Source organism: Hyperoodon ampullatus (assembly GCF_949752795.1).
Source record: "Hyperoodon ampullatus genome assembly, chromosome: 2".
In the NCBI taxonomy this organism is placed as follows: Eukaryota; Metazoa; Chordata; class Mammalia; order Artiodactyla; family Ziphiidae; genus Hyperoodon; species Hyperoodon ampullatus.
The window spans coordinates 151614694-151633785 of NC_136915.1; the positions used below are offsets into that span (position 1 = coordinate 151614694).

Below are 19092 nucleotides of genomic sequence, written 5' to 3' on the forward strand. Positions count from 1 at the left end.
AGCCAAGAGTGTGGAGATTATTGATCTTCTGAGATTATCTGCTCCTGGGGGAAATCAAGAGTTCCCTGAGTTTTTACTCCTCGGTACTTTGCTGCAGCCCCAGGCTTGCCAGATTCATACTCATTTTAATGGGCATTTCAAAAAGGAAGCAAAACAGCACCAGATCTCAGAGCATTCTCAGCAATTTCCCACTCCTCTCCAGCTTTTCTTTTAAATAATCAGCACAGGCCAGCTGTGGGAAACAGCTTGGAGAGGGGGAGAGTGGGTCAGGCAGGGTGCTGCTGGGCTCAGGTAAAGAATGAATAACAGCCTTTTTTGGGGTACTGCTGGTTACAGAACTCAGTTGTGCCCAGTTTCAACCTGGCCAAGGGCCCGGGCAGAGGGCTGGAGAGGCAAAAGTAGAGGCTGCCAGAAAAGCCCAGAAACTTCCGGCTTTTGGAGAAAAGTGAGTGGGAGGCTGAGTTACTGGCCACAGGAGCCACCAGATCATCCACCTGATGGCTTTTCTGCTGGAAGGTGCCTCAGGAAGACCTGGCCCAAGTTTTCAGAACTCTCCAGGGTTTCTCAATCCACCTCAGGCGGCCCGCAGTGCTCCTCCTCCCCCACTTTCCAGCCTGCTAGTTCCTTCACTGACACACAGCTCAGTTCCTGGACATGAGATGGTTTGGGGTGCGGGGGAGTGGAGTGGGACAGGTATAAGATGAAGTTGGAGGCCTAGGGAAGCGTCCTGTCTAGGCAGCTGGGCACCAGGAGCCTGAGGGCAAAGGAAGAGGCCACGCCGTGCCCCCCTCTGCTGCAGCCAGGATGGGTCTGAGGGTGGCTCAGACAGGTCTCTGGGTTGGCCGCAGAGCCGCTCCACAGAGGGGCTGGCCTCCTACCTGCTGTGGGAGGGGTAGCAGAGTCGGCGGGGAGAGAGAGGAGGAGGCTGGTGTGAGGAGGCCCTTGATTCCTTTATGGTGAGGGGTGCAGGGAGCAGGGGGAAGAGCAGGAGGTACTTGCAGGGGGTCTCACCCTGGATTTCCCTTCAGGTTTTGTGGTCCTGGTGTTGCTCCAGAGCTGTAAGTAACCCCTTTTAAGTCATGGGAGGTGGGGGTGTGGTGAGTGCTGTGTGGAAGGGACCTTGCCACTAAGGTAGCGCTTTCCAGTTTCTTCTGTGATTCAAATGGTTCAGAAATATTAGCATTTGTTAAACCAAGGTGATGAGTATATAGGTGTTTACTATACTATTCTCTACTTTTCTGTATATTTAAAAATTTTGAAAATTAAAAACTTTCAAAGGCTCAGGTTCAATGAAGGCTTCAACTAATCGCTTACTGGGAACCACTAACAGGAGACCAGTAGCAGCATGGATGAGTGATGTCCACTGTTATTCCTCCACAGTCAAGAGGGCAGAAAAGGCCTACTTTGCAGCAGGAAAAATTAGAATGAGCGGGGAGGAGGAACTTCCTGGTCCATTGGGATATTGTGCCCCAGCTGGGGGGATGGACTGAAGGGGCCTGAAGACTGCCATTCTGGGTGGGTTACAAGTTAGGGGCACTCCCACAGAAAGGCAGAGAAGAGATGGGCCAGAGCCTCTCAGGTCAAGGACTCCACTGAAGGTCCTGCAAGACTCTCGCCTGAAGGCCAGGGTCTTCTGATATGGCTGTCTGGGGCTGGGTCCCTCCTCTCCTTCAACGTCGCTGCCTCCAGGAAGCCTTCTTTACTTGTACCAAGTCCCATTTCATCTTTATTCATCAGCACCCCCCACCCCGACCCCATACAGTGTTCTGTTCTTAGTCTGCAGTATATTTATCTACTATATTTGATCTTTTCTAAGCATTTTCAAAATAGACCTTATTTTCATCAGAGAACTCCCCTGAGCCAGCCCTTTCCATTTAGAATTCTAACTTTGCTCACAATTCTGCCCATCAACCCCGCCCCCCAAAACCCCATTAGTGCTCAGCTCAGGGCTCAGCCAGAGGGTCCCTGGCTCAATCTTGGCCTTCTCCTCAGGTGCTGCATACAAGCTGATCTGCTACTACACCAGTTGGTCCCAGTACCGGGAGGGTGATGGGAGCTGCTTCCCAGACGCCATCGATCCCTTCCTCTGTACCCACATCATCTACAGCTTTGCCAACATAAGCAACAATGAGATCGACACCTGGGAATGGAATGATGGGACGCTCTATGACAGACTGAACACACTCAAGAACAGGTTGGGCCACTGGCTGGCCAGGGAAGGAGGAAGATGGAGGGTTAGCAGGGCTGGTCTCAGGGCAGAGTACTCCTGCTCAGGAGGATGGGTGAGGTCCCCAGTACTCACCTCTGGGTGGAGAATTGGAGGGCCTTGGCTTAAGTGGGAAGAAGTGATGAGGGCAGGTGTCAGGGTGTAGAAGAAGACTGTAGAAGAAGGCACAGCTGAGCTCCCCTGGGAAAGGGAACCCTCTCCATCCTCTGAGGGTGCCTCTCCACAGAGAAAGTGTTCATGACTCTATTTTGCCATATCCTGGCTTCCCCACTGAGGGAACAAATATGGGCAACATACCTCAGAGTAACTGCCACAAATGCTTAGAAAGTCTTAGAATACTTAATCTCAGGGTTGGAAGGACCTCAGAGGCCTGATTCAGCCTCCCACCCAAAGCTGGAAGCCTGATACAGCCTCCTAAACATGGGGCCACCCCATGTCACAACAACTTCACTCAACCCCTGCCCTCCTGCCTCCCTGTGCTCCACAGGAATCCCAACCTGAAGACCCTTCTACCTGTTGGAGGATGGAACTTTGGTTCTCAAAGGCAGGATGACTCATCCCCCAGAGGTTGATGGAATAGGAGGAGGCATAGGTTTCTCCTCATCCACTGGATGGGGGTCACAGGGACCCCAGACTGGTCAGGCACAGGGGCCTGAATGGTTGTCAGGAGCCTGCCTCATGTGCAACCATGAAATCAGAGTGCAGAGAGGGAAAGGAACTTGTCAAGAGTCACACAGCAAGGTGGCAGCCAATGTTCTTTTTACTACTTCTCAGACATGAAAACAAAGGAATTTGGGGCGGCGAGGGGTACTGTCCTAAGGGCTGGAAGGAGAGAGGTGAAATGAATGGGAAATTTGGGAGTGGAGACCCTGTGAAGACATCCTGGAGTGGGTAGAATTGGAGGAGACTTTCAAAAGGGGGCAAAGATGGCCATAGCAGCTCTCATTTACTGAGCTGTTACTATGTGTCAGGCATCCTATCCAACCATTATCACATGTAATCCTCATAATAGCACTGTGAGATGTTATATTTATGCCCATTTTACAGATGAGGGGCTCAGGTTATAACCTGCTCAAAGTGGCTTGGCTAGTAGGTGATAGAGCCAGGGATATCTGGCTCCAAAGCACATGGTCTTTCTAAGATAATTGGAGGTGGGTCCTGTCCCAACCATGCCCTCCTAGAGCTGTGTGGGTTCAGACTCCCAGCTCCACAAGCCCCAGAGACCCTTCCAGAGGGCTAAGGCACCCAGCGTATTGGTACTGAGCCCTCTACTGGGGTGATTTTGGTTCTAGATTTTCCAAAATAGCCTCCAACACCTGGAGTCACAGAACTTTCATCAAGTCGGTGCCACCATTTCTGCGGACCCATGGCTTTGATGGACTGGACCTAGCCTGGCTCTACCCTGGGCGGAGAGACAAGCAGCATCTCACCACTCTGGTCAAGGTGCTGGTTGGATCAGGGAAAAGGGCAGGGAGGTAGGGAGCTTCAGGGAGTGGGGAGGGCAGAAGCTGTCTTCAGAGATATTCTCCTGAGGCAGGCAAAGGGGGACTGAGGCCTCTTTGCTGCAGGGTCCTGAGATCTGGACCAGGGATAAGACGAACAAGCCTGTGTCCTGAGATCTTACACAGCAAGGAAGACATCTTTTGACCACAGTGGGAGGTAGGGTGGGGTTCTAAGAGGCAGAGGTCACTAAGCGGAGCACCCCTTCCTCACTGCCTCTATTCATTCTCAAACTGACACTGCCCACTCCCCAGCATGCACTGCATCCGAGGTACTCAGTTCCCCCAGGGGAAGAGTGATCATTTAAACAAATTGTTCACGGTACCATATAAATCACTTTAATTTTGTGTTCTCATTTATAAGCTTGAACAAAGCACAGACCAACAGGCAAATATCTTCCAGCATCATCTGTGGACCAAGTGGGATCATTCTCTATTCTCAGGGTCCCTCCAGGACGGAGAATAATTGAGTGTTGATGAGTATGCATGGGGTGTTGGGATGAGATTGGTCCAAACAGTTTTTTAGGAAAAGGATGGGTGAGTCCGAGGATGAGACCACTTTATCGTTCCCACTGAGCTCCAGTCAGGCTGGAGATCACAGCAGACAGCGAAGGCCAATGACATGCTCAGAGATCTTTCGCCTCAAGGCTTGCTGTCACTCACCTGCCTCGCTCCCAACCAGGAAATGAAGGCTGAGTTTGCAAGGGAAGCCCAGGCAGGAGCAGAGCAACTCCTGCTCAGCGCAGCAGTGTCTGCTGGGAAGATTGCCATTGACAGAGGCTATGACATTGCCCAGATATCCGGTGAATCTCCTTCCTGATGCACTCTGCCCTAGCACTCCATGTACAATCGGAAGACTGGGCTTTTAGTCCCAGTTTCTCCAAAGATGTGTGACCTTGAGCAAGTCACTTCCCCTCTGTGTGCCTCAGCCTCCCCGTCCGTCAGACGGGGCATAACAATCCCTATCCGTCCTTTTCATTTGGGGTATTGTGCCGCTCAGTTGAGAAAGTCGTTATGAATATATGTATTTGTGGAAAAGGAAGTAGGGAAAGTTATACAAACCAGCCAGTCACTAGTCTCTGGAGGGGCAAGGCAGCAGTAATGATACCTTTCATTGCTAGGCTGCTGGGGAGTCCTCAAGGTGCCGTCACATGCAGGTGACCCCCTCCCTTTCCTGTTCACACTGCCCCTCCTCCTCGCCCTGACTCCTCATGGGTGAGAATGAGCAGTCCCCAGCCAAGCAGGCTGATCTCTCGGTGGAACAAAGGCATGGGTCTTAGGAAACCCAAGAGTAAGAGACAAAGGCTCTTCGCTTTGACTTTAGAATCTTCTTTAGGGTCTTAGGGAGTGTAGACGTGGTGCTTTAATTGATCACTTAGAGGGTGGGAATGAGGTGGCTCTCAACCATTTGCCCCAAACACCTGAAGCTCATGTTCATGCAATCCACCTGCAGACCCCCCACCTTTGTGTGTGGAAACCTTACACCCCACCAGGAGGAATCATAGGTTCAGGCCATCCTTTGGTCCTGCTCTCTCCTGACAAGGCTAGCTGTTGATGCCACTTGTAATCTGCTTTCTCAAAGATGAATGTGGCTGGAGTGGAGGGGGTGACGTGTGTTGGAGGCCAGCTCCCAATTGTGTGCTGGGGGAAGATTGGAAGAACCCCATTCTTGCCTTGAATGCTCCTGTGGGACCCTGAGCCCACTTCCCAGTGTGGCACAAGGGAGGTGGTCCAGCAACCTAGAGAGCGGGTCACTGGGTTCTACTGGGTTTTGGGTTAATGGCTTTTCTCTTGGCTGTCTGTTTCTCCAGCTCACATCCTGCTAGGGTGGTGCGCTTTTTTTCGCCTTGCCCTGCATCCACTCTTCCACAGACACCTGGACTTCATCAGCCTTTTGACCTACGACTTTCATGCAGCGTGGCGCCAGACCATAGCACATCACAGCCCCCTATTCCGAGGCCAGAAAGATACAAGTTCTGACAGATTCAGCAATGCTGTGAGTGTCCCAAAGGCGGGAGGGCTGAGAGGGGACCACAGACATGCCACTTGCCAGAGCTCAGACACCAACCTCTCCACACCTCAGTAATCCTGCAAGGGAGGGGTTATAGGGCCCACTTCACAGATGAGGAAACTGAGGCCCAAAGTTTACGCATTCTCCATAGCTCTGGCAACTGGGGAGGTGATACTTCCATAAAGAATCAGGACATCTCCTGATGGGCCTGTAGGGTGGACCTAGAGAAGGCAGAGGGCAGATTGAAGAGAGCACAAAGAGGGCTGGGGGCTGAGAGGGTAAGAGTCTAGTCTAGACCTGCCATTGTTTGCTGTGTAACCTGGGCCAATCACCAGATTTCTGCAACTATCGAACAGTAATAATCCCTTCCTATACCTAAGAGGATTTTTTTCAAGACTGAAATTACACAATGCTTTTTAGACTGACATTATAGGTTCCCAGAAGGAAGGGAATTCCAGACGCATCTAGACCTGGAACTCCACCTTTCAAGGCAGCAGTGGGAACTGCACAACCTTTCCCCTCCTAGACCACCAGCATCTAACTGCTCAAACTGTCCTGCCCTACCCACCCACAGGACTACGCTGTGAGCTGTGTGTTGAGGCTGGGGGCCCAGGCCAATAAGCTGGTGATGGGTATCCCCACTTTTGGGAGGAGCTTCACCCTGGCCTCTTCCAAGACAGATGTGGGAGCCCCGACCTCAGGGCCAGGAATACCAGGCCGGTTCACCAAGGAGAAAGGGACCCTCGCCTACTATGAGGTATGAGCTGGGGAGAAGGTAAAATTTCCCAGGGCACCCGCAGCCCCGGGGAAGGTGAGCCTCCCATCCCACCCACACTTTACTCCTTTGGAAATTAAAAAAAAATGTTCCAGTAGACCTAGCACTCTGGAGAAGAGGAAGGAGGAGGTCAGGCACATCCTGTCTGCACCCGCTCTGGCCACCAAGTTGGGGCCTTCCTTCTAGCCCAGGAAAAAGCAATGGCCAAGAGGTAGGTTCTTTTGTTTCGGTCCATCCTCTGCTGCTCTGTGCTGCCTTGGGCCGGTCCTCAGTGTCAAAGCACTACTTCCCACATCCCTGTTTAAGATGCAGGAAGCTAATCAGAGCCCCCATAATGCCCTCAGGTTACAGCAGCTACAGAATCCTGGGATCTTTGCATCTGTTTTAAGTAAAGTTGTGTGAAGCCTGCAGTCTCTAGGGGAAGATGTAGCCTGCAGGAAGAAGCAAGGGGCTGAGAGATTTGGGCAGTGGGGTCCCCCTGGTGACCTGCAAAGTCTCAGCACAGCTGCCCACACCACCCCTGCCCTGTTCTCTGCTCAGATCTGTGACTTCCTCCGCGGAGCCACGGTCCATAGACTCCTTGGTCAGCGGGTCCCCTACGCCACTAAGGGCAACCAGTGGGTGGGGTATGACGACCAGGAGAGCGTCAAAAACAAGGTACGTACCTAAGGCCACACCCCAAGTTGAAGCGGGGAGGGAAGCCCCCTGCACTGAGGGTGGGGCTTGGCTACAGAGGTGTTTTGGGTCTCAGGTGTCTGCTTTTCTCTCCCATGGGGAGGTTTCCAGATAGCATGCCCCCCATAAGCACCCTGGCCCAGGGAACCCAGCCCTGTCTGCTCTGGGGCTGCCTGCCAGGTGCGGTACCTGAGGAACAGGCAGCTGGCTGGCGCCATGGTGTGGGCCCTGGACTTGGATGACTTTCAGGGCACCTTCTGCAGACAGAATCTGCACTTCCCTCTCACCAGTGCCATCAAGGATGCGCTTGCTGAGGTGTCGCCTTCGGTCCTTGGGCACACAGTGGGGCAGAGATCGCTTGGCTCTAACTGGCTAGGAGCCTGATCACCTGCCCTGCTGGGTCCCCTGTTGAGCTTCAGTCTCCCTTCCTTGGGCCCATGCGGAGGGCCACAGCTCTGCCATCTGAGCTCAGCTCTGGTGGACAGGCAGGTAGGGGTGGGGCTGTGGGACCAACACAGTGTAAGACACAAGGTCAGCACATAGCTTCTGATTAAGGAGAATGCTCAACAACTCCAAGCCCCACACAAGGAGATTTCTTCAACTCCCTTGCCCCCAGGCCTCTATGCCTAAGGACACCATTTTGGCAAACTCTACCCCTGCAGAGTGAAATATCTTACAAGAAGCAGCAACCACACTAACTATATCCTCTGCCAAGCCCAACTTGAACCTTTACTCAGGAACATAATCATGTCCCCATTCCACTTCCCTTTCCTGATTCTGCAGCTGCTCCATAAAGCACTGGGGCTCACCAGTTATTAGCACTTGCTTCAGTCTATCTTTGCGGTCCCACTGGACCCACGGGGCTCACCTCTCCCATCTCTTCTGGATTCCTCTCTCTCAGGCTTGGTAGTCCTGAGCTGCAGAAAAGGAGACCAGCCTGTCCTCTGCCGGGCCCCAGGAAGTCCCCAAAAGAGGCAAGCATCACCAGACCCATTAGTCATGGACTTAACCCAAGAGGGCTGATGGGCTTCCAGATCTTAAACTCATTGTCGTCCAGACTTCTCGATACAGTTCCTTGTTGAAAGAAGCCTTTTCTGTTTCCAGGGGCTAGCAGGAACTAGGAAGGAAACCCTTGAACACCAACCCTTCATCTCCTCTCACCTCGGGGAGGTATAGGAGCCAACACAGGGTCAGATTAGAGAGACCCCTGACCTTGGACTCTCAGGGCTAGAAGGAGACACCTATGTTATCTCACACACCCTCCCTCTGTCCCAGGCCTAAAGTCTCTACAGGACTTGAGAGCTAGCCTTCCAACCTCCCCCCACACTCTCGGTGACCAGTTGCTCATTACCTTAGAGGAACCCTTTCCATTGCTGGACTGAAATCAGTCAGGTGTCCTAGGGCTGTAACCCAGCCCTCTGTCTCTCCCCTCTCAGGACATAGCCCTCAGCCCATGCAGAGATCCAGACTCCTCAGCTCAGCCTGGGACACGAGGTGGGGGCCAGATGGGACGGGATGGGTCAAACGGGATGAGCTCAGATCAGCCAGCCTTCCAGCCTTTATGAAGTAGAGAGGTTCTCAGCAGTTTCTGTGAACTCCCAGAGCCCCAAACATGCCTTGTATCTAGAGAGAGTTCAGCTGCATGCTCCAAAACCAAAGAGAATTTATTTGTGGATTCCCTGATGTTTGGATAATCTGTGACTTGGCCTAGTGGTTTGTGACACTGGTTTGAGGTGTGGGGAAGAAAAGACCTATCGGCCTCCCTGAAATCTGAACCAGCTGGAGCGGGGCAGATGCAACTGATCCCAAGGTCACCGCCAAGCTAAAGGAAAAGAGAGTGAGAACTTGGCCAGAGCTTCAGGGTGTACCTGGCATTTCACTGCTGGCCAGTGGGCCAAGCATTTCCTAATCCCTGCCCACTGCCTACCCTACCACACAGGGGTCTTTAAAAGCCAGGGGCTGTGAGTCCTCCAGGGAAGTCAACCCCCACCCTACCTCCCCTGGCCACCCTTCCCCCATCCTGAGACAGTCTCTGGAGGGCTGACTCAGGGTCCTGCAGAGTTAGTCACATTCACTTATAGCTGCAGAGTCAGAGGCCAGGGATAGAGATCGGGTCTCCAGTCCTGGAGGACTGCCCAGCAGGACACTGAGTCACCCGGCAGAGGGCATGGGCACCCAAGCGGGGCAGGATCTGGAGGCTCCCCAGGCCCTCCACTGCCTGTCTCCAAAAAGGACAGCCACTGGTGAGAGGTGGCCACACTCCTGTGCCCCCAAGCCCCGGGGCGGGGGGAGAGCATGCATGCCACTGAGGGCCCTACATAAATTACATGTGTATTGATTTTTAAATTATGGGATATATCATACAAGCTAAAGAGTGCATAAAATGTATTTGTTTAATTTAAAGAATTCCTATATAGTGAAAGCCTGTGTAACCACCACCCAGGACAGGAAATGAGGCCTCATTAGTGCCCATGAAACTCCACAGTCACATACATCCCTGTCCCTCTGCCCAGAGGCAGGCACTATCCTGACCTTCCCTGCCTTCTTTTGTGGTCTCACCCGCTAGAGACGCCCCTTGAAGAAGAGAGCTGGTGCTCCCGGTGCTTGAATTGAATATGAAAGGGGTCTTGTCGCTCTCTGTGCCTGGCTCCTTTGCTCCCCGTTATGTCTGTTAGATCAACCATGTAGCTGAAGTTTGCTCATTTTATTCCCTTTTTGGTTTAGAGGGGCACACACATGTCACAGTTATTTATGCATTCCCCTGTTGAGGGAGAGCTGTGTTCTCCAGATTTGGTGTTACAGACAATGCTGCTGTGAATGTTTGCATGCCTGTCTCCTGGGGCACAGGTGTGAGAGTTTCTGGGGGTGTAACTGCTGGGTCATAGAATTTGCACATTTTCAATCTGACTAGATACTGTCTCACTTTTTCCAAAGAGATTGCTCCCATCTACACTCCCACCAGCAGTGAGAGTTCTCGTCACTTCCCCTCCTCCCTGACGCACGTTATTTTCAGGCTTATTAAATCATTCCCAATCTTACTGTTTTATTGGATGAATGACACAATGACTAGCAATTTGGTTGTACCTGCCTCATTTCCTCGTGGCATGCAGATGTCCTGCTTCGAAGAGTACAAGTCTCAGAGTGCTGTCCTCCTCCAAGGTCTCTTCCAGGCCTGTCTTATGACTTGATTTTACCCCCAAGGGCTAGGGGACTGTCATAGTGCTCTCTGTAACAGATGGGGAACCTGAGGTCCAGAGCAGGGATTGGAGAGGCTGGGTAACCAGGGGCCTTAGACTCCCTTCCTTGGGTCCCATTGCTAGAAGACCTTCCACCAATCAGGCCCACCTTGGGCATCCCAATTCCCTCCCTCTCTAGGCCCTCAACCTCATACAGCACAAGTGAGAATTCCCAGGGAAAGTGAGGACCAGGGGAGTGTGGGACCCCAGGGACAAAGCTGGGAGTGCTCCCAAGAGAAGGCTGTTTCAGGCTGTCTGGACCCCAGCACCCAAGCTGAGAAGCCCTGGGCACAAGTGGTCCCCCAGAGGCCAAACACACAGAGCCTGATCTGGGTTCATTCTCTAGATGGAAGCTCTTGTTCCCATTGCCCTGACCCCTGGCACAGGCTCCTGGCAATGTCCCATCTCACCGATCTGTACCCTCCTCCCATCTGGGCACCAGAACTCTGCCTGCTGAGATCCAATCGGGGTGATGGACGAGACCGCGCACTCCTCAGGGGACCCTTGCCGTCCTCTGCCAGAGCTATTCCTGGCTTCAGCGCCTCCCCACGCACCCCCCCAGTCCCCCTGCCTGACCTGACCCCACAGCTGGGAATCATTTGCTTGGGGGTGGGGCAGCCCCCTGACTATATAAGCCTGGACCTAGGTGTCCCAGGCACCCTGGAATCACAGACCCTCCAGTGCTGCTCCCTGCGCTCTCCAGCCTGACCCTCCAGCAATCCTTGCAATGAGAGGAAAAGCCACCCGTGAAGCCCTTGCCTGTGGTCCGGAGGAGACTGCCTCTGAGTCTGCAAATGTGCCCACCACAGAGCCCTCTGGAGAAGTGGCAGCACCGAAGTCTACCGGGGAAGAGCAGGCTCCCAAGCCACAGGAGCCTGCCTCTCAGGCACCTGCTCCCGCAACCTCTAAACCCGCACCTCCAAGTGAAGGTGACAAGAGGCAGGGCAGGTGGAGGAGGGAGGCAGCCTTGGCGGAGACTGGTGCGGGCAGAGCTTTTGGCTACGAACCTCTTTATCTCCCCCTGCTTCTCCCTCAGATGTCCCCAGTGCCCCGCTGCTGCTGGCTGTGGAGGACGTGAGAGAGAGCTCGGTGACTGTGAGCTGGGAACCCCCGGAGAGGCTAGGGAAGCTGGGGCTCCAGGGCTATGTTCTGGAACTCCGCCGAGAGGGAGGTGAGCTATGGGCTAAGCCCTGCATACACCCAGGGGAGGTGGGCTTAGAGGGCAGCAGGGACAAGCCCCCAGACTCTGCAGTTGGGTCAGTCCAAGGGGAGATACAGAAGGAGGGAGAGGAAGCAGTCCGCTCAAGCCACTCACATACAGCTTCTTGCTCCACCAACGCACCTCTGAAAGCAGGAGGATGTCCAAACGGCCTTAGGAGGACCCCTGTCCTCCAGCTCCAGGAAGCCTCTGAGTAACAGAGATAAAAGGGTAGGCGACAGTGGGGCACTCCTCTGTGAGAAGGAAGGAGGTGCTAAGTCTCAGAGGACTCTCCTTGGGGAGGGCAAGCAGGAGGTGGACAGCAAAAGAAGCTGAGGGGGAGGGTAAGTTGTAAGAGACAGTGAGGAGAAATAGGGGACGGGCGGCTCTGGCCAAATTCCTCATGCCAGCATCCTGTTATCCACCTCCGTGGCAGTCAAGTTCAGCCTGGCCTCTGCCTTTGCCCCTACCTTGCTGTGTGATTTGGCAAATGTGTCCAACCCTCTCTGGGCTCCGGCAAACCCATCTCTGGCCACCACTCAAGGGTTCTAACATCAGGTGTCTTTGATGCCATTTGACAACAAGAAGTCAGGGAGGCAAAGGGAAATAAGTCCCAGAAAGGGAGGTCAGCTTCCTCAGATCATAAGCGAGAAGGGAAGCCCCACTGAGAAGGGTGCCCACAGCCATGGAGCCAGGACCTTGCACTCTCTTCATTTCTCTCAGCCTTGGAGTGGGTGCCTGTGAATTCCCGGCCCATGATGGTGACCCAGCAGACCGTGCGGAACCTGGCTCTAGGTGACAAGTTCTTCGTACGTGTGGCTGCAGTGAGCTCGGCAGGGGCTGGCCCACCAGCAGTGCTGGACGAGCCTGTCCACATCCAAAAGATCATTGGTAAATCCTGCTCCCCAGCCCTTCCCAGGCACCTTATCTAATGGATGGAGAAACTGAGGCCAATGGGTAGAGCGAACAGGGCAGTCATTTCCCCCCATCCCACACTCACGTGCACAAGCCACCTGCTATCGCCATTCTGCCTTAAGAAAGTCCCAGGTTCCTCGGCAGCAAGGGGCCTCTAGAGGTCAAAGAGGCCATTTCCCTGAGTGGCCCAGCCCCCAAGCTTCCTGACCTCCAGAAGTGAGAGCTCAAGCTCCCCAGGTCACCTGCCTCAGAGTCCCAATGTTTAGAGTCATTACATTCTTCCTAGCTAACTTAATTCCTTCAGCGGCCATGGAAGTTCATTTTCTGCTCATTTCATATGGCCTGGGTTCCAGACAGGAGTCTTTGCTTGCCTCTTGCTGCACCACGTCCCTAGTGGGAAGAAGATTAATGCCCTGCAAAAGGCCGGTGAAGGTTTCTCCATCCCCAGAGGCCAGTGCTGCACTGGGAACCTGGGAGGCCAGCTGCTGTCCCCTTGCTAGATTTCTATTTGTAGGGTGCATTAGCCTCAAGTCCTCCCAGGACTGATCAGGTTTCAGTCTGTTAATGGCAGTGAGTCATTTGGTCTGATCCAAGGTCTCTGGGGACAGCCCAGAGCCCCAGGGTGACAAGAGACATAGGCCAGCAGGTGGCCTGAGGCCTTCTCCACCTTTCTCCTTGTTCCCCCCTCCTCATCTTGACCCCATAATTCTGGACAAGGCCTCCAGACAGAGGGGGTTTCATGGCCACAGAAGGGGGTCAAGTCTGGATTCAAGGAAATACTTTTCAACTCTAAGGTCTGAGAGATGTGGGAACCAGGGGGTTGGGAGTGTAGAATTGTAGACTGTCACGGCTTGTCCAGCCAAGCCAAGCAGGTCCAAAGGCACCCAGGACTCCCTTGAGGTCACCTAGCCTATTAGTGGCAGTCCCAGAACCTAACTCCCACGCAGGACAGTTCATGTCTAACCAGGCAGCAGGGAGTCTTTTTCTGGTGGTTTTCAAAACCAGAGGACTTTCCCCTTCTTTGAGCCTGGGTGAGACATGGTCCCACGTGGCAGCTCCATATGGACTCATTGCTTCTAGCCTGGGAGTGCCAGGAACCCCTCCTTGTTGGTGAGTGGGGTTGGTGGGCATCCTGGACCTTTCCTCAGGGCCCAGGGATCTCAGACTCTGAGAGCCTGCAGGGGCCAGGGGCCTCTCCTTCAAGGCCTAACCCTGAAGGTATCAGCTAGACTCAGAGCACCCTCTACTCCATTACAATTCCTCTGGCAGGAGAGAAGGGGATTTCCTGGAGAGAAGAGGGGAGGAAGCTGTGAACAAACAGGGAGCAGCCAGCTAGGCCCCCCTCATGGGCAGCGCAGGGTGGGGACCCTGTCCAGAATCCTCAGCTGCTCAGCTGTCCCTCCTCAGCCACCTGGAGCTGCCAAGCATTCCTGGCCCCCTGCAGCTGCCCCTGGAACATTCCACGCCCGATGCTCCCAGGGCCAAGTGCCTGCACAGCTAATCCTCAGAGACGCCGTGTTCCTTCTGTCTCCTCCCTCTCTGCCCTGCGTGCCACTGACCAACTGCTGCCACCTGTTTGCCACTGAGGAGCCTCAGCCACCACCACCCCTACTCCCGCCCAGGGGGATGGTGGCAGGGGCTGTTGCAGCATCCCTTGGAATGCCCAACAGCTTCAGTGGTTGCACCTGATTAGGTGATAGTCAGGAAGGTGGTTCTCTACCGTAGCATGGGGCTGAAGTAAAGTGTCAGGAAGGACTTCCCCACCACAGACTGAAAGGTAGTGGCAGGACTAAGGGAGAAGGAAGTGGGTAGGTCTGCTCTGGCTTCATTTAAAAAGGGAAAGATCCCAATCCTCCCATATGGCTTGGAGACAGAGCAGTGGGCAAATGGGTCTCACAGGGGCTTCTCTGAAGGCCTGAGCTGTTCAAAGCAGAAAGGCAAGGGGGACTGGGAGGACAGTGTTGCCCCCCTTCCAGCGAATGCAGGCCCACAGGCGGAGCACACGCTGCCCACCAGGGGGAGCCAGGGAGCCAGCTGGGGTCCATCTGGAGCCCAGGAATACCAGAGCTGCAGGGCAAATCCCAGCCTGGCAGGGTCAGGGCACCAAGGGAGTGCCCGGGATGCCTACTACTTCACACCGTGGAGGCCCTGCCCTCCTGGAACCTCCTGGCTCTCAAGTCCCCAAGGGCCTCAGAGGATTTGGGTCCCTGGATCTGGGGCGTGAGCTTTGCCCTGTCCACAAGGAAGCAGCCTCAGAGCACACTCAGGAGACCTCCTGCCCAGCCAGCAGCCTTCTCCAGTTGTCCCCTGCCCCTGCCACAGAAGCCCCCAATCAGCAGCCCCCCTGCTGTGCTAAGCCTAGCCTCTCGCTTTAATGCAGAGGCCCCCAAGATCCGCGTTCCCCGCCACCTTCGTCAGACCTATGTCCGTCAGGTGGGAGAGATGATTAACCTGCAAATCCCCTTCCAGGTGAGTATGCCTCCTGCCCAGGATAAGAGCTTGGGTGAAATAAGGGCCCCCGTCTGAGGTGTATTAGAGGAGCCCAGGAAATGTCAGGATCCCCGTGGAGGTCTGCCTGAGACCCACCCACCAAGATGGCCTCACCCTCCCTCTGTTGTACACATGACTCAGTTGTGATTCTCCGGCTGGTGAACAGGACAGGTGGCCCCGGGACTGGCTGGACATCCGGAGAATGAGGCTCTAGGCAGCACCTGTGGCTCTAGCTTCTGCTGCCCCTGCTCGGAAGGGCCAATGGGGCCAGCTCCCCTGGCACAGGGATCCCTGGAGCTGAGTGGGTGTGGGGGTGCTGGCGCCTTCTGCGCTCACCTTGAGGGCTCCTCCCTCCCAGGGGAATCCCAAGCCTCAGGCCTCGTGGACCCACAACGGTCACGCCCTGGACAGCCAGCGGGTGAATGTGCACACCGGGGACCAGGACTCCATCCTCTTCATCCGCTCAGCCCAGCGCTCTGACTCAGGCTGCTATGAGCTCACTGTACAGCTGGAAGGCCTGGAGGCCAAGGCAGCCATCGACATCCTGGTGATCGGTATGGGGCCAAGGGAGGCAGGGCTGACTTGCTGGGGACCCAGAGACCTCACCTCCTGCCCCAGAACTGATGGCCAATGGGGTCAGGCCAAGAGAGAGTGATACGAGCCAGATCTTGGGTTGGGGGGATTTTGCAGCAAGCCCAGCCCTCCCCCTCACTCTCTCTTACATTCTGGTCCTACAGAGAACCCTGGACCCCCCAGCAGCATCAGGCTACTGGATGTCTGGGGCTGCAACGCTGCCCTCGAGTGGACACCACCCCAGGACACAGGCAACACAGAGCTCCTGGGCTACACAGTGCAGAAGGCAGACAAAAAGACAGGGGTGAGGCCTGCTAGAGCAGAGTACGGGGAAGAGGAAGGTCTGACTGGGGTTGGGTCTGGGGGGGAAGAAGTGGCCTAGGTGTCTGGGAAGGCCTGTCCACTAAGAGTCCACGGACTGAAGAGCTCTGGTCTGCCTACCACTAACCTGACTCCCTGTGTGGCTTTTGGCAAATCTCTTTCATCTCTGGGTTTCAGTTTCCTCCTGAAGACTGCAAGGGTGGCTCTCGGAGGCCCTTCAAGCTCTAGAGCTTCTGGAAATGTAATGTGCATATGAATTACCTGGGAATCTTGCTAAAATGCAGATCTTAATTCAGTGGGTCTGGGGTGGGGACTGAGATCCTGAACGTCTATGAAGTTCTCAGGTGATTCTTACTTTGCAGGACCTCGGGCCACACTTTGACCAGTAAAGTTCTAGAATTCTCTGAGGACCCCAGCAAGGTCACATTCTCCCAGGGGTTCCTTCTCCCAATTTAAAGTCCCTCAGACCCAAAGCTGGACGTTTCAGCCTCCCAGGGCTGGGGTGTGGAACAAGCCCCTCTGAGGAAGAGGCCACAGGGGGAGCAGGGAGGGGGAGGGTAGGGGGGAGGTGAGGATGACAGGCCCAGGGTCCTTGCAGCAATGGTTCACAGTACTGGAACGCTACCACCCGACGACCTGCGCCATCTCAGACCTCATCGTGGGTAACTCTTACTCCTTCCGAGTCTTCTCGGAAAACCGGTGTGGACTCAGTGCCTCGGCGGCCGTCACCAAGGAGCTCGCCCACATCCAGAAGACAGGTGGGTCTGGGTCCAAGACCGGAAACCAAGCTAGGTCTTGCCATGCTGACCCTTCTCCCTGTCTCTGACTTTTCCTTGGTGTGTCAGCACCCCTCCCTGTGTGCTTCTCATGGGTGCCCACTTGCCAGAGCTTTTGCTGCCCTCTCCACACCCACTCCACAGCTACCCACACGCACACATTCACACGGCGTGACTGTAAAGAAATGGATATGGTTGACTGATTATAACAAACACATCAGGGCAAACCCATGCAAATGAGAAGCACCCCTTGGGAGGCTGTGCACTTATTCTAAAGATGCCGTATAGCTGCCGACATCATAGCAGTCATTGGGTCTCCTGTGCAGTGTCCCAAGGGAGCTACTCTGAAGGGCAATGTGTGTGGGTAGGTAGACTGGTGAGTCTGCTAAAAGCAAACTCCCGACCCTAATATAACACCACATAGATGGACAAGAGAGATATGGGTATTTACTGTCTCTATACAGTCACATGGTCCTCTTGCGTCAAATGTGAAATTCCAAGCCCTTTCTCCCTGTCACCCTGTGTGCTCCAAGGCCCTCCCCCGTACCGTCTGTGCGGGCTGCAGAAAGCACACACTAGCCTGAACTGCACAGAATTAGGAAGACATTTTCGTTTAAAAGAAGAAAGCCAGTCGAGTCTCCAAAGACAAACAGAAATGAAATGTAGAATCCCTGGGTTTTTAGTCTCCACCTTCAGCCAAGATCATCTCAGCTGTTTGGTTTTGCTGCCCACTCCCCTCTCTCTTCCCCTCTGTGACTCACCCAGCTGTAGTTTCGGCTTTCCTCTGCCTCTTTGAGACATTCTGCCTCTAAGCTCCTGCATGTTGGCTGTGCCTGGCTTCTCAAAGACCCCAGGAGCCTAGGGTCCTGCCACGGGGTTCCAGAGGAGGAGGCAGGGATGAAATGGATTGTCTCCCACCCTTAATTTTCCTCCAGACCACCAGCTCTCTGCTCAGAGAGCCGTGGTCATCATGTGACCTTCCATTGCTTAAGCCGCAAACTCACTACGTGATATTGGGCAAGTCCCTCATCTATGAAGGGTCATAGTTTTCCATCTGTCAACTGGGGATGACAAGTTTATCCTTGCAAAGGAATGCTGTGTAGACTAAATGGGATACCTAAGTGTAAGCTGTAGTGATTTTAAGAAAATGGATGAGGTCAGTCTTAAGAGGTCTCCTCCTGTAACCTCAAATTAACCCTACTTTCTCCCTCAAAACCAGATATTGTGGCCAAACCTAAAAGTTTTGTTGAGCGAGACTTCTCAGAAGCCCCCTCGTTCACCCAGCCCCTGGCTGACCACACCTCCACCCCTGGCTACAGCACGCAGCTCTTCTGCAGTGTCCGAGCATCACCCAAGGTGAGGGGCAGGGCCCTGCTGTGCCCTGGGCAGGGGCGCTGGTGTTGAAGAATCTTCCCAGGCATCTTTCCCTAAGCGGAGGATGGCCTTCGAGAGCCTCATCCTGGCCCACAAACTTCCCAGCTCTCCTCTGACCTTGCTTCCCCAGCCCAGGATCATCTGGATGAAAAACAACATGGACATCCGGGGTGACCCCAAATACCGCGCCCTCTCTGAGCAAGGTGTCTGCACCCTGGAGATCCGGAAACCCAGCCCCTTCGATTCCGGGGTCTACACCTGCAAGGCCGTCAATGTGCTGGGGGAGGCGTCTGTGGACTGCCGGCTGGAGGTCAAAGGTGAGGGCTTGAGAGGGGTCACTCCTTAGGAGCCCTCCAACGGATGGGAGACCAGGAGAAGCCACCTCTTCTCCTGCTGGACTAGACGAGGCTGAGCGCTGAAAATCAAGGCAAGACAGGGGTAGTGAAAATCGAGGTCAGGCTGTCAGAAGGGCTTTCCAAGAGGGAGGATGGCTTAATGTGGGCAAAGGAGGCGGTAGAGTCTGCCTCGTAGACAGATGGATCACTGGGGTGAGGGCATGAGGCTCACTCACCACCCCCCACCTCCCACTCGGGTCCCCAGCAGACACCCACCCCCTCCCTGAGCTCTAACCTTCAAATTTCTCCCAGCCTCAGCCACACACTGAAGAGCCACTGGTGGAGGCTGTGATGAAGAGGAAGGTAAATGGCTGCATGCATTCCATCTGCTGCCTCTGGGGGTGGAGGCCAGGAGCAGGGGTGGGAGTGAGAAGGGAAGGGGGCAGCCAGCTCTGAGCACAAATCTGCAGTCACAGGCAACGAACACGCACAGTCCTGGGTGTGTTCCACAGACGCTGCAGGGCAGGGTGACGCTGGTGAGGCCTGGAAGGGATGGGCATTCAGTGGAAGGGATTCAGTGGATGGTCAGAGGACAGGATCTAGTCCTGGCTCTGAAAGACCTTAGGCCAGGGCATTCCCTTGGACCTGTTTTCTCAGTCAGAAAAGTAGGGGCAACATCCGTGCCCT

At 54.5% G+C, this 19092-nt stretch overlaps 2 protein-coding genes across 2 annotated transcripts; both read left to right on the forward strand.

The window, feature by feature from the left end:
* Positions 1-804: 804 nt before the first annotated feature.
* On the forward strand, positions 805-11131 carry LOC307066182 (chitinase-3-like protein 1; the record flags this gene model as incomplete). The annotated part of the gene is given in 13 exon segments (XM_079723290.1): positions 805-829; positions 1029-1058; positions 1993-2194; positions 2715-2771; positions 3520-3670; positions 4409-4529; positions 5599-5601; positions 5604-5722; positions 6312-6494; positions 7053-7169; positions 7368-7529; positions 10563-10585; positions 10945-11131. Coding segments are annotated over 13 exon segments (1380 nt in total).
* A 19-nt stretch (positions 11132-11150) lies between these two features.
* On the forward strand, positions 11151-18416 carry MYBPH (myosin binding protein H; the record flags this gene model as incomplete). The annotated part of the gene is made up of 9 exons (XM_079723299.1): positions 11151-11352; positions 11460-11594; positions 12345-12512; positions 14917-15005; positions 15385-15580; positions 15764-15903; positions 16519-16678; positions 17916-18052; positions 18201-18416. The coding sequence occupies 9 exons, from the start codon at positions 11151-11153 to the stop codon at positions 18414-18416; spliced, it is 1443 nt and encodes a 480-aa protein (XP_079579425.1).
* Positions 18417-19092: the final 676 nt, after the last annotated feature.